Below are 14,915 nucleotides of genomic sequence, written 5' to 3' on the forward strand. Positions count from 1 at the left end.
AGGTTGGCACATGCACAAAGTTTGCAGAAAATGGGGCAAATCTTTCATTTGGAGTCCAGGCAGGAGGTCTGGCTGTCAAGTCCTATCAAGCGACGCTCTGTCTCGATCTCCGCAGCCTTCAGAGTAGCATGCAGTGGAGTGAGCCACTCTGAGCTCCATTAACTGTATTTTGGACACCCCTAATATAAGCATGTTCAAAACTGGCAGATAAAGCTCTGTGTATCAGCCCAAGATGGAGTCACACTAGAGGGTGTGGCAGCTACTGAGCAGGCACCAGCCTGCCAAGTGGGGTGGGTTACCTGTGTGCTGGAGCTGGAGTCACTCAGCAGCCGGGCGTGGCTTTGCCTGCCAGAGCTACAGCTTTGGGAAGACTGCAATAGAGAAGAGCGGAACAGTTCAGGGGACAAAGCAAAGCACAGGCGTATACTGTCCCCCCCCCCGGATCCCCAGGGTGAAGCTAACGCAGCAGCAGCAGCACTGTAACTTGCACATCTGCACACACGGACTGGGGGGAAACGGTACCTGATAAATCCTCATATTTAAATCAGGGAAACAACAGATTTACAGGACCTGGGATGTGTCCTACTGGGTCAGGTTATTGGTCCTGAGTTCAGCATCCTGCCTCTAGCCGTGACTGGTGCTTCTTGTTAAAGGAGCGCTGGCAATTAAGAAGAAAAAATGACCCGAGCTGTCCCAGGTGAATTGTTCAAGGCCGTACATTTGAGGAGGAGCTGAGCTGCTTTCTTCTGGCCTTCGGAGAGGTCAAGCTGCATCCCCGAAGTGCCAGAGTCTAATCCTGATCCTGAGTGAGCAGTGAGCTGATTAACCGCATCGGAGTTTACATAAGTAACCAAACCCCAGGCCATGACTCAACCCCTCCTCCCTACGCACCCGCTTCGGTTTTTAACGTATTGTAATTTCAGAGAGACTCTGTCGAGACTGACGGACTAAAGAAGCGACAGCAGCATTTTCTGACTCCAAGCTGAAGTGGAGCAGGCTGCTTTCCTGCCATGGATCTGTAATGAACCATGCAATGCTTTGCTGCTTTGTCTGTTGAACAGCAGTTCATTGGCATGGACTTCCACAGCTAAATTAAAGCTTTGGGGAGAACTGTTTGCCCTGCTCCTCATCTGGCCATAACTCACACAGTGATATTTTTTAGAGTGGAACCAAGGTGCTATTTTCACTACATGTCAAAGTGACATATGCAAGTGGTGTGAAACTTAACGGGATGTGATGCCGCAATGAAGTTTAAAGAAAAAAACCTTTCAGAGCCAGAACATGAGCAGGAAAGTGCAGCCTCCTGTGCCCCCCCCCCCCCGGTGTTGTACTTGTTGGCAGGGTCTCCAGCGGGGAGGGGACAGGTGATCGCTTTCTCCATAATCGCGGGACACTTTGCAACAGTAGATTTCAGATTTAAGGTAGGGAAGGGGTGATCCTCTACACCCATGGGCTCTGTCAGGGCCCCTCCCAGGAACAGAGAGATGGGCCAGGTGTAACTCAGCCGCACAATGGAGGCACCACTGAGATAGGAATGATTCACTGAAATGCAGTAAATGCCAAATTCTCCGCCCACTCGCACCTGGCTCAGAGCAAGAGCTGTGTCAGCTTAGCTCCTGCGAGCAACAAAGGGATCTGCGCACTCCCTGCATATCCCCTACTCCCCCACCCACAGCATATGGGTACACAGCTACCTTCATCTCTAGCCGACAGATTCACCAACCAATACACACACACACACACACACACACACACACACACACAAACTCTTTCAGGAGGAAGACAGATAAAGCTGCAGTGGAGCAGAGCTGCAGCTCAAATAGCCTGACCCAGGGGTCTTTTTTGGCCTTCCTTGATCTGGTTTTTGCTTCCAGTGGATGAGGTCAGGTGACTTGGCTAGTCGCTTGTTCTGTTGCACAGAAAACTCTCCCCCTGGCACTGCAATGCCCTGATCTGCAGCTGGCACCTTCCCAGTTCCCAAAGTCCTTGTATGGATGCCCTGCTCCAGTTTTCCTTCTCTGAGAACAAAGCTGGACTGAAAGCCCTCACACGTGTCTGTGTTCAAGGCGGTTTCCTTTAACAGACTCTGCCCTCCAGCCCTTGGCGCTTGTTCTCTAGATTTATTTTCCTTGCCACATGCCAGTCCCGCAACAGCACGCCCTCCCGAGGGCCACATCTAAACCCAACAGCTTCCTGCCCACCTGCCTATTCCTGTGGGACCAGTTCATCGCTCTGATGCAGAGCGGAATCAAAGGCACTCAGCCGGGTTCGGCAGCAACAAGGCAGAAAAGGAACAGGGATCCAAGTGAAGATTTCATGTCTTCCAAGACCTGTCTGTCAGCTATTCCCATAGCTTCTGATCCCTGCAGGTCCGTACACCCCATGGGCCTGAGTCTCCTCCCTCTTACACCAGTTCAACACAGGTGTCACTCCACTGACTTCACTGACGTTATTCCTGATTTACACCAATCTGAGTGAGAAGAGAATCTGGCTCTAGGTTACAAAATATCCCTTCCCTTCTCCTCGCCCCCAGGAACATTGGTTGGGCCCTGTGCTGTGGGGCGGGCGATGTGCTATTGAATGCTGGGTGTTGGGCTCCCTTCCCCTTTTAATAACTGTTCTCTTGTTACACAGACTCCATGCTTGCGAGTGGGAAGTGTTGCCAAATTCAGAGAGGTGCCCGGGGTGGTGTTTAATGTTCCCATGTTACTGGGGGGAGGAGGGTCGAACCTGTTCTGTTTTGCATTGTTAAGAGGAACCCTTAGATATTGAAGCCGGTTCTTGTAGCTTCAGACACCGCCGGAGAGAAAGGTCACACCTGTGTACACCTGAATGAGACCAAACATGGGCATGGCCCTGGGTGTCTATCTATGGGCTGATCCCCCTGGGCATGCTGCAGTCTGCACCGATCAGCCACTAACTCAGAAGGGAACAGTGGGCTCCGTTCCCCTGCACCACTGCCCCCCTCCCCTCTCTCTGACACTGCCCCAGACAAGCCCCTAAACTTCCATGCTAACTGCCCAGCTCGGTGCATTGCTGCAATTGCTCGAGCGGAGGACTCTCCACCTACCAGCACACACGCTAGCGGAGTCAGCCGATTCATCTTCAACCCCACCCTTTAGATGCCAATTAATGCAGACAGAACCTATTTTAATACAATATTGTGGTGCTGGCTAACCAAACCCAGAGGCTGGCTGGCTGGCGTGACTGCCGCGCAGGTCTCGGTACTTCCAGGGGCATGGGGATCACAGAGGCTGACGCTCCCATGGGGATCACAGAGGCTGACGCTCCCATGGGGATCACAGAGGCGGACGCTCCCATGGGGAAGGCAGAGGCGGAGGTTCCCATGGGGAAGGCAGAGGCTAGAAGACACAGCTCTAGTCCAAGGCCGCAGGCAGCACCGTGAGCAGTACAGGCCCAGGGAGGCGAAGGGGAGAGAGACACCGGAGAGCAGGAGTCAGACCAGTCTCTCTGTCTAGCTGGGAAGTGGAACAGTCATTGTGAACTGTTTGCAGAGGAGCAGAAATGGGGAGAGGCAAAGAGGGAGGGCAGGAGAGAGAATAGCGAATGGGCCAGCAGTAAAACCAGGGAAAAGGAGCCCTCGTCCCCCGCAGGGCAGATGGGGGGGCCCCACTCGGCCGGCTCACCTCGCTGCTGACAGTCGAATCCCTGTGCATCATCCTCTGAATGTGGGTGTCTAAGCTCGCCCCAGAAGAGCACTTGGCCAGAGCCGCAGCGTGGGATTCCTTCTCCCTTTGCCGAACGATGGCCTCGCAGCCCAGCCATTCCGCCATGATCTGCTCGTAGCAGGCCCGGATCTGATTGTCAACCTGCAGCGTTCAGAGAGAGAGAGAACCCACCAGGACAGTCCGAATGCGGGCGTGGCTGCCCCTCTGCACGACTCCACCCCAAACATGCTCCTCACACCCCGAGCATGCTTGGTACCCAGGCTGAGTGCAAGGCTTCTGATGTCTGCTCTGAGCTCCGGTGTGGCACAGTCAGAGAAGCTCCCCCCGTCAGGCACCACATCATGGAGAAACTATGAGCCAGCTTCTTCCCTCCCCGAGAAGCTGCCAAATGGTTGAGCAAAGTGCTCTTGGAAGGGGATCAGCCTCCAGCCAGACAGCAGCATTTCAATCCCTTGCTCATCCTGCTGTCTAGGCACTCAGACCTTTCCCCAGGCACTGCTGAGTCCAGCACCTCTCTGGCCCACCCCTCCCCACCCTGTCAGCGCCACCAATCAGAGCCAGTGGCACAAAACGTCAGCCACTGCGGGCTGGACACAAAAACCGTGGCTCTGTCCAGCTGCCTTCGTCCCAAAGCTTCCCAAAGCCCAGGTCTCTGCCCTGGCAGCAGCCAGCCCAGCGGGAGACTGACCTCTCTCCTCTCAGCTCCCGTCATCCCGAAGTGGTAGTGGCCCAAGAGGAAGGGCCAGACGGCTTTCCTGATCTCAGGCTGGATCCCACCGTAGTAGATGAGCCGTAACAACTCCTGCTCCTCGTAACTCTGCGGGGACAGCTCAGCCAGTTACTGAAAGGCCCTGGGCAGGACCGAAACCAGTTGGCTGGCATTTGCAACAACAATCCCTGCCCTTTTGCAGCCCCTGACAGCGCCCCAGGATCTCTGGGGCACAACTTTCCCATAGCATGCACTCCTTCTGGGGGCCGGGCTTGGACACCCAGGGCCTGACGTTTTTCCAAGGTGCTGAGCACCCCAAACCCTGAACTCCAGCACTCAGCCTGAAACAAAACAGAGGCACTCGAAGCTAGGGGGCACTTGGGAAAACGCTGGCCTTGAAGGGCCTTCGTTAAGCCAGGCAGGGCCCCTGTGCAGCAGCAGCCGCCCTGTTTCAAGGGGAGGAAGATGCGACACAAAAGAAAAAGTGATCTGGCCAAGGTCATTCTCGTGCCTTTGCATGGCCAACAATGCAGCTCCGGGGCGGAGTTCGCACCTCCAGCACCACATCACTCCACCCCTGTGCCCTGTCTACACTAGTGATCCCACCATTGCTACCCCTGGCCGAGCTGCCCCACTGGCAGTGGTGTAGACAAGTCACAGCAAGTCAGAGCGAGAGCTGGAGACGGGGCCATGGCTCCTGTTCTAACAGGGCTCCTGGGCTCTGGCACCGAAACGTTATGCAGCCTTGGGCATGTCACTTGACCACTCTGTGCCACTCTTGCAGCATCTGTGAAACGGTGATAACAGTGCTCCCCTTCGGGGGGCTGCACGCCTGAATCAATTCATTATCGTTTGAAAAGTGCTGTGAGACACCTGGGCATAAAGGGCCATACAGATGCACAGCATATCATTAATGATGACTGGCCAATGCACAAGTGGTGCAATAAATAGAAAATGTAACGGAGGGAAATAAAACAGATGTAGAAGTCAAAAAAGAAAAAAAATGTCAAAAGGGCTTAGGCAGGCATCCCATATTTTAGCCATTCAATGCGGCTAGGCTTTTATCATGCATCCTACGAGTGCCCTTCTGGGGAACCTGAAGCAACAAACAGCAGACCGGATCTGGATCATCCGGATCCCAGTTGCAGTGGTTCTTGAGCAGTATTACACAGGCAGATACAGCCCTGTACTAACACACAGAAGAGTCGCTGCCGGAGATGCTTGCAATGTTGTCATTAACCATTGGTAAAATAACCACAGAGAAGCTTTGTGTTGCAGTAATTCTTGCCTAGGCCACGTTCTATCAGTCTAACTAGAACGCTGGTCCCTACCGTGCTATCCTGCAGGTATTTTTGCCATATCTCTGCAGTCAGTCCACAGTTGGCATTACATGGCAGGTCAGGAGACACAATGTTGTGGTTAACCAATGCGGACAGGTGGGTTCGCACAGTGGAGAGATGTCGACAGTACGCCAGCCCTGTCAGGTGGAACAAGGATTCGTTCAGAACAAGGCGCTTGGGCAGCCCCAGAAAACACAGATGGAAGCCCACAAAAGACCCGGAATGCCAGTGAGTCCGTCCACCCTGGGCCACTGGGGAATTGGCCTCCAGTGCCGATTTTCTAGGGCTTTTTCCAGTCTAATTCTAAGAGTCACAAACAAGGGGTCTTCCTCCTTTGGGAGACATTCCCCAGCCAGATACATTTCACTGCCAGGAGGGTTTTCCTAATCATGGGCAAATGGCTGCTACTCTCTTTAGGTCACTGGGCCAAAGCCTGTGATTTGGAGCCCCAGTCACGGAGCAGGACCCCGTTGTGCTAGGGGCCGTGCAAACACAGAACAAAGAGTCCCTGCCCCGCAGAACTTACAGTCTGCATTTATATACGGACAGACGGGGGAGTACATCAGCACAGCGGGCCGTGGTTCTGGCGCACGAGCAGCCTAACCCAAATTCTGGCCCCAAATTCTATTCCCCACACTACGTGCATGCAATTGGTTGACAGCACTGGTGTGTGCACATGCCCTGCGTGCGGTATCAGACTGATTCCCTGGGCCAGCTCTCCTCTCTGTCACAAGCCCACTGACGCCAAGCTGCAATGGAGAGGAGAATCTGAGCCGTCCTATCTTCGAGGTTCAGACGGAGGAAGAGAGCACTCACAGCCATAGAAAGCCCGGGAGAGGATCTGGTATTTCATGTTGTCACACAGGAGCTTTAGTGGGGTTCTGCCAAGAGAGAAGAAAACCAATCAGATACAAGAGAGGAATGGCCCCCATCATGGCCCCAGCCATCACGCAGTGTCCTGGCCCACCCCACAGAACCGACTGCTCATGTGCAAAGACCTGGAAATGCAGCCTCTCCTCAGTAATTCTATCACAGAACAACCTGCCCCGTTCTGTGACCAAAGGGAGGGGGAAGGGGTTAACTTTTCCCCCTGGTTTGTTTACCCTGTGATATTTGTTCCATGCTAGAGGTGGGCATCTGCTAAGCAGGGAAGGGAGAGAAGGGAAGAGCCAGGAGGCTCCGCTGCCGCAGATGCAGCAAGTCAGCTGGGGTTTTTTACAATTGATCAAATGTTTTGTTCATTCTAAGTTTTCTACTCCCACTGCCTGACAAACGCTGACCCGCGAGGGCTGGCTGTGCTTGGGAATAAGGCAATTTAGAATCAATGTGAATATTTACAGATGGGGAAACTGAGGCAGAGCACGTAAAACTGGGATTTGCAAAGACCCCACGGGAGTCAGGCACCCAACTAACTGCCTCAGTCTCATCAGAAAATCCCAGCCTACACTACCTGCCCAAGGCGGCAATGGGAATACATAGGAGAGCTGGGATCAGAAACAGGGAGTCTCAGCTCCCAGGCCTGTGCTCAGATCACTAGGCCATGCCTGTGAGGAGATTACTGTACCACCATTAACCCATTCTGGACAGTCACTCCCATGACAGGATGAGCCCACTTAGGACACAGTAATTTTGCTGCTGAAGACTTTTCACTTCTACTTGGGCTACAAAACTGCCTTCAGGTCCCTACTGCAAATTAAGGGTTCCCCATTTTTAACATCCACCCACGCCCCACCTTGGGAACCCAAACTGGCCCTCAAAAGCCCTTTTCCATTCCTAAGTGACAGCCTGAGCATCCCAGCCTGAGGATTTAAACATACAATGAAGGTGTCCCCATTTGAGCAGTAGCCGAGGGGGGCAGACACATGCCCTGGAGTCTGACCTAGCCCCGACTTAGAAAATGGGCCCAATGTCTCCCCCATCACTGGCCGTCAGTCACAAGGACGCGCTCTGGGGATCTCAACTTGGTTCCGGTGCATGCATTCCTGCTGTTGGGACAGGCAGAGCAGCCACATTAACACGGCTTCCATTGGTTGTACCTTTCGTGGTTGCAGCCGTTGGATGGGCCACCATCGGAGGAGCTGTTCTGGGAGCACGAGGAGCAGGAGGACTTGCGGGTGCTAGGTTGCCACATGGAAGGCAGGCTGCTGGCTGGTGTGTCTATCAGCTCCTGGGGCACTGCGAGGGCAGGAAAAGACATCACTGAGCAATTGTGATAGGAGATAGATGGCTCACACGCCAGATGAGAGGGGGGGGGACAGGAAAATTCTGATTAGAGAGATCAATAACCCATGGTCTTCCCAAGCAGATTGTATTAAACCACATGGGTCTGCTGCCAGCCAATCACGTTGCTGAGTAGTGATGCACTAGCAGGAAAGGAAAGATCCAGGATAGCTCTGGTGCATTCAGTCAGCTTGCTTGGGACGGCTGAATGCTGAAAAAGACCCAGGGACCATATGAAAAAGGGGAGGATATCAGAGTCATGCCTGAAGAAGAAACAGTTTGATTAAGATGCTGCAAGAGGTTAACCAGGGCAGCGCAGGCAGGCCGCTCCCGGGATGTTGTCATTTGCTCAAATCTCTCTGGGTGGGCTTTGAATGGTCACTTGCAATGGTTTGGGTTTGAGATCGTGAGCAAATTTAGTCTCCTGCGTGTTCCCAAGTAATAGGCCAAGCAGAGGCTAGCATGAGCTTCCTGTTCAGAGAGCCCTGCACATTCTGGACAGCCTCCCGGCAGCTCTGCTGCCGTTCTAGCACGACCATGCCCTGACGCTCCTCTGCCATTTCTTTCTGGGGCCTCTTTTGAACGATAAAAAGCGATAATCCAGTTCATTTGCCCGTAGGAGCTAAGAGAGGGTAGGAATTCAGGCCTCCAGATGGCAGAGGCTTGTGCATGCCCCCTCGGCACCTCCTAGCCCTCCCTGCTTGTCGTTCTTGAGCAGCTGCTGGTGTTGGCGATGGGCACCAGGCGAAGGGATACAAGGCCTCACCAAGGCCTTCTCCCTTCTGATAACTCAAATCAGGGAAACTGTAACCCAGACGGGGCTGCTGAGCCCAGCACGCAAGGATCCACAAGTGACAACATGGCCCAGGCAGCAAAACGAAAGCAACATGGGTGACAGCAACATTACGCTGATGCGGTTCAGTCCATGGCGCAGTGAGGGGTCTGGCCAGGAGGCTCAGAGAGCGTTTGGGGATCACCACAATCTTGCTTGTAGCAGGAGTCCTCGGGGTCATCTCCCTCCCAGCGGCGCCGGAGATTGCAGGGGAGGCAAGGAAAGGACGAGAATGACTGGTTACAGGAACTAAAGACGTGGAGACAGGGCAAAGGCACAAATGTGTGAGGGGAGGAAGAACCCGGGCAGGAGTTAGAGCCTTAGGGGAAAGTCCTATATCATGTGACAGAGGAAGATACCCCTGCCAGAGGAGCGGTCAATCATTCATTTAACGGAGAACTCCCTGCACGAGGAAACGGTACAGGAGGGTTCGAAACAAAGCGATAGAAAGGGGCGTCTCTTCCCTTTGTTTTACTCTTAGGCTACGTCTACACTAGCACTTTTGTCGGTCGGGGTGTGAAAAAACCACACCCCGACCGACAAAAGCGCCGGTGTGGACAGTGCTATGTCGGCGGGAGACGCACTCCTGCCAACACTGCTCCCGCCACTCACTGGGGGTGTTTAATTACGCCAGCAGGAGCGCTCTCTTCCACCAGCTACAGCAGCGCAGCCAGGCCGCAGTGCGGTCCAGTGTAGACAGAGCCTTAGGCAGAGTTCTTCTGTGCCTCGTCACACACAAGTTACTGGGCAAGATACAGGAGTAACTGAGTGAAACTCTCTGGCCTCCATTATACAGGAGGTCAAACGAGATGATCTAATGACCCATTTCTGTGTCAAGCAACCCAATAGGATCATCCCCACCTGCTCCGGGGAGGAGGGGGTGGGGCAAAGTCAGCTACGCCAGTGTGAATTTTCTCACAGGACATCGGTCTCCCCTCTTTGTGCTGCTGGGGTAGCACAGAAGGGACCGAGGTCGGCCCAGGATCTGGCCCACTGGGGTTAGTGAAGTGTTTCCTGATTTGCACCAGTGCGAGAGGAGAAGTAAACAGGATTCCCAATTAACACATTCCTGGCCACCTGCTTTTGCAGCGAGGGCGCCCAGAAAGGCTCGTGAACGCAGCCAGAGCAGGCTCTCGGTCAGAGTCCGAGGAATATTTGGGGAAGATTCTTTGCAACATTCACGGAGCTCTCTTGTACGGGGGCCTGGGACCCTTCTCCAGCTATGAGAGCAAAGGGTTCATTGCTGCCCTCTCGATTGAGCAACGGGTAAATCCCAGTGATGTTGAGAAGGCAATTCTCCCCCAGACAAACCCTGTCTTGGAACGGTTTTCGGCAGGGACTTGTGCTGTGCGTTTCCAGCAGTGCTGGCGTCGGGCTATTCCCACTCCAGCAACAAGCCACGCTGCATGTCATTACTGAGTGCACCTACCAAACTCTGACTGCGTGCCGGGGTAGATTATCCGGAAAACGTAGTCCGTGGCTTCATCATCTTCCTTATCAGATGCCGACTCGGAAGAGCCCTGGGGACTTCGCTTTCTCAGCTTTGGAAACACCTTCCCCTACATAAATAAGAACTCCTGTTTACAAAGCCAGGCTATGTGTTTACATTCAGGGCAACCTCAAATGCCACTTTGCCACTGAAAAGGTTGTCTAATGCAAGAACACACACGCCCTCCCGCTGACCTAGGAGTTCACACATCCGCAGCACTCGCTGGGCTGGAAGACCCCCGTGCTTTTGATTACATTCCCACAGAGAGAAAAGTTTACCCCCGAGGTAGGAGCTATGAGACGAGCTTGTACCGGAGTCTCTGAAACAGCAGAGCCCCAGCCACCGTAACTTGCATACAGAGATGGGGTTCAGAGAGCCTGCAGATCCCAACATGCAACGTGGCCAGACTCCTCGCGCGAGACAGGGCATCACATGCTAAGACCGATTGCTAGGTCTGTTGTAGGGCATCAGTATACCCGTGTGTTAAGGTAAGAGCATCTGCGACCTGCTTTATGTTATGCAAGTGAGATGTGACCCTCCAGCTGCAGGAGAACTGCCCAGTGGCATAAGACAACAGGCAGAGCCTGGTGACTCCCATCTTACATGAGTTTACTAAGTAAGGGAGAAATACATCCCTGTCCAGAAGGGCAGCTCAGAGTAGCACAAGGTAGCCAGGTCTGATGCTGGCCTTCTGGTCCAGGGGTGCACTTTACCCAGGGTACTGACAACTGCATGGATAGGAGTCTTTGCCTGAAATAAAGTGACACCTGTTGTATTCAGCAAGCTCCTGTGGGGACTGCTCTTCCTTGGTCGCTGGACAATGTGTGAGATCGGGCGTTTTCCTGCACTGCCGTTAGCCCGCACTGTGGCCCAGGAATGTGTGTCCATTAGCAGGGTACATTTATAAAGGGGACGCACTGAGATATAAGGTTTCATTTTTCGTAGGCTGCAGGTTCCCCTCTACTGCATGGCCTTCCTTTCTACAGGGGGTGCAGATCACATCACCACCCGCAACTCCTGTCCAGTGCTGGGCTTCTAGTGTGCTTGGCTCCAGAGGCATTCACACCCTGGGATTTTTCCACTGTAGCTGCCACTAAGTCCGGGCAGGTCCCACTCTGCAGCACCAGCACCAGCCAGGAGCCCACGTCGGCGAGGGGTGAGAGCAGTTACTGAGCCTCTGCATTCCAACCCGCACTTCAGCCAAGGTTCCTACCTTCCCCCTCTGTGACCAAAGAGGTGGGTCCAGCTGTCCATGAGGGAGGAGACCATTTTCTAGGCAGGACAGAAACTGAAGCAGGTGCCCTCCTTTGGGGAACCTGAGCGGAGGCCTCTGAATTCCATCCTGACTCACCAAAACTACTGTCCCACCGCTGTCTACTATTAGCAACAGGAACGAAAGCAGAGAAGATACACAACACAGAAGTTAGGGAAACAGGTGCCAGAGGTAACCCTACCAATGCGAAACCCCGGGGCACAGCACAGTGGAGCCATCCAGAGACGCTTCCAGGGGAGAAATAAATACAGAACATGTACATGCAGCTCCAGGCCACGAGTTATCTGAACTTTCCTCCCACAGGTGGGACTCCATCCCAGGCAGGAGGCCTAGGCACCACTAGAGCCCCACGTAAACTCATAGGCTCTGCACTAGGGGGAAATTCACCCCTACTGAACGCATGGAAAACTGCCTGCAACCACAAACGCTGTGGGGCTGGTGTGCGTATTACTGCACCTAGAGGGGTCAGTAGGGATGGTTAATGACAAATCAGCTGAGCCGAGATTAACAAGGATTCAGACAAAATTCCAGCTGTGTAGGCCTGGGATTTGCAATTATAAACTTGGCCTGAAATACTAGCAGTGAGTTTGTTTCTGTTCCCCTGCGTAGGTCTCTGTCCCTAATGAACGTAATGCAGCGATTCTGCAGGAAACGTGATCTCTAGCAGGAGAGCGTTATTGCTGTTAGCATGATGATGACTGTTGCTGTTTCATGGCCACCATGTGGAGTGCTGTATAAAACAGGTGAGACAAGCACAGACCAGCCAATCACACCTCTCGGCAATGACAGACCAAAGGAGTCTCCTAACACAGTCGGCCCAGGTTGCGTTCACTTGAGAAGAGGAAGGGAACCGTCTCACACAATATACATTTCTAGAGAAGGTCTTAAAGCACTTTACTGATTAAATATAAAAGGCACCACTGTAATGCAGCCACCTGTATGGTGGACAGCGGCAGCCAACTGGTTTACTGCACCCTGAATAACCGAGATTAGAGGGCAAATTTTACCACTGGGGCAGAAAACGTATTTACATTTGTTACAGCTTGGCAGCCCCAACTGGGCTTGGAACCCCGTTGTGCTGCGCACTGGGGAGACAGTGTAAGGACAGGCTCTGCCCCAAAGCCTGCACATTCTGAAGAGACGGGACACAAAGGGAATATTGTTACTCACATTTTACAGATGAGAACTGGAGCCCAGAGAGACTGAATGACGCCCAGGGAGTCTATGGCAGAGCCAGCAACAGAACCCAGGTCTCCCGCATCCCAGCCCGTCGTCTTAACCACAAGGGCATTTCCCTCTCTAGTTACACTAGACCCAGGGGCTCCAATCCTGGAACCCCCTTCACAAAGTGCCAGAGAGTCGTCGCTGCCCAGCCCAGCAGGCAGGCCCTGCTTTTAAGGTCCCCCCTGGAACAGCCCCGTAAGAGCAATTGCACAGAGCTCAGTTCATCTACCTTGGGAGCGTGAAGGGGCGACTCAAGCAAGCTGGGATTTGAACCAGTGATTCCACAGAAACTAGGTATTTCAAGACTTGTCCCGGGCGCTCTCTGCCATCATCACATTCTCCAGGTACCTGCTGCAGCCCTCTGCGAGCAGATGGCACAAGCTGCCCTGGAGAGAAAGCAATGCCCGCCTCCCTTACCCTGCTGGTGACAGTGCAGGTAGACGATCTCCTCGAGGCGAATGGTCATGGCATAGTCCCAGTACACACTGGAAGGAAAGAGGAGAAAGGCCCCAGTCACTCAGCAGAGTCCTACGCCCCACAGGCTTTCAACCATCAGAGAAGCCCCTCCGGCCATGCAACTCGACAGCACCTTCAAAGCCATCCGATGGCAAGAGTCCGGGCCCAGTCTTCCGTGGGTGTAAAGGGCACAGACCCAGGGGAAGCTGCTCCCATTTACATTGGCTGAGGATCACCAGAACCCCCCTGACCCAGCCGGGAGCTATGGAGGGACATGGGGGATGTGAGCAACAGCAAGGCGCCTGCCGTGGGAACAGCTTGGGAACGTCCCTGCAGAAATGCCTTGGGCCACTTCTCTCTGGGCTTCCTAAGTAGTTCAACAAGACTGAGCTGTGTTAAACCCAGGTCTGCTAAACCCACTGCTGCCTCAGCATCCTTCCCCGTACACGGTCGCACGCATCAACCACGTGTGCGGGGAACGCGCACTGCACTGGCGGGAGCCCTGCACAGACCCTCTCTCTGAAGCTAGCCACCCCATACTGGGAAACGAGTAGCTGTGTGCTAGCCAGTGCATGTAGGTTACGCCCCCCATATTGATAGGTATTATGGGCATGGAATTAGTGAGGGGGGGGCCGAATGGGGGGGGAGTAATCATGCTAAATTGTACTCAGCTTCTTCTTGCTCCCTTATGCTAAGGCATATATCCCATGATGCATTGGGGCACAAAGCTCAGCACTTGGCTTAGGCAAATAGAAAAACGGTCCTGAGCTAGATGGACGCGCGCTATGAAACGAAGGTACAACGTGGTATAATGGAAGCTGCATGAATCCTTTGCGTTCGGGTGTAGCTCCTGCCCCGATGTTTGGAATTGAATATCAGATGGGAAAGTGCACAGAGGCATCCAGGACAAAGCTGGCACAAGCTGGCCAGTTAAACCTCAAGTGCTGTGAGCAGTGAAAACAGCCACGCTACACCAGACGGCTAACTTAAGGGGGTGTTTGGGCAGCACCCCTTCTGCGTAAGGCAGACGGAACACACCGTGTGAATCGGTCTCCTGGGAAAGAATGGTGCTGTATTAACTCGCTTTCCTGTACTGTGCTGCTTTGTCTTCAGACAATACATTTGGCTGAGCTTGGGTATTTGGTATTTTCAAGAGCGAACCGCGAGGTCATCAAACCGTCGGCTGCACCTTTTCATCAATAGGCCAAAGGGGCTGAGAACGGGGAGGAAGGGAAATGGTTTCTCATATTTACGCTCTCGTTGTTCTTAGCGGCAGAACCCCCCGATCACACCAGACACGTCATGGAGGACACAGCTTGACAAAGCCTGAACGCTGCTTTCTGCCAGCTGGACGGTTTGAATTTGGCTCTTGAGCAGAAGAAGCCAAAACCCAACTCCCGCCCGAGCCAGAGCAGAACGTTCCTCCTCTGACCCAACAGCTGCAACCCCCTGAAACCTCCTGTCCCCTCTGCTGGGGAAGCTTCGCCTCCACACCGGTGGGGGGGGAGGAGAAGAATGAAGGCAGCGCTCCGCTTACATCCCAATTAAGCCTAATAGGATCTGAGAAGTGTCCGGGCCCCTGCTGGCCATCTGTGGAGGGAAACTTTCACCAGGCTGCTGAGCTCCTGGGCTCACCCCAGGGGCCTCGGTGCTTCCTGTGCTGCTGGGTTCTCCTTTTACTTC

General features: G+C 53.7%; 1 protein-coding gene across 1 annotated transcript in view; it reads right to left on the minus strand.

Moving 5' to 3' along the window:
- Positions 1 to 14,915, minus strand: part of SGSM1 (small G protein signaling modulator 1) — a 77,282-nt gene that overhangs the window by 10,948 nt on the left and 51,419 nt on the right. The window contains exons 9-17 of the mRNA XM_026656959.1: positions 13,194 to 13,261; positions 11,493 to 11,656; positions 10,220 to 10,349; positions 7,775 to 7,913; positions 6,555 to 6,619; positions 5,730 to 5,875; positions 4,378 to 4,506; positions 3,648 to 3,830; positions 300 to 371 (exon numbers count right to left, since the gene is read on the minus strand). Of these exons, the coding sequence (XP_026512744.1) occupies positions 300 to 371; positions 3,648 to 3,830; positions 4,378 to 4,506; positions 5,730 to 5,875; positions 6,555 to 6,619; positions 7,775 to 7,913; positions 10,220 to 10,349; positions 11,493 to 11,656; positions 13,194 to 13,261 (1,096 nt within the window). The remainder of the gene's footprint in view (positions 1 to 299; positions 372 to 3,647; positions 3,831 to 4,377; positions 4,507 to 5,729; positions 5,876 to 6,554; positions 6,620 to 7,774; positions 7,914 to 10,219; positions 10,350 to 11,492; positions 11,657 to 13,193; positions 13,262 to 14,915) is intronic.

Source organism: Terrapene carolina, unplaced genomic scaffold (assembly GCF_002925995.2).
Source record: "Terrapene carolina triunguis isolate 2854851 unplaced genomic scaffold, T_m_triunguis-2.0 Scaffold234, whole genome shotgun sequence".
Taxonomy (NCBI): domain Eukaryota; kingdom Metazoa; phylum Chordata; order Testudines; family Emydidae; genus Terrapene; species Terrapene triunguis.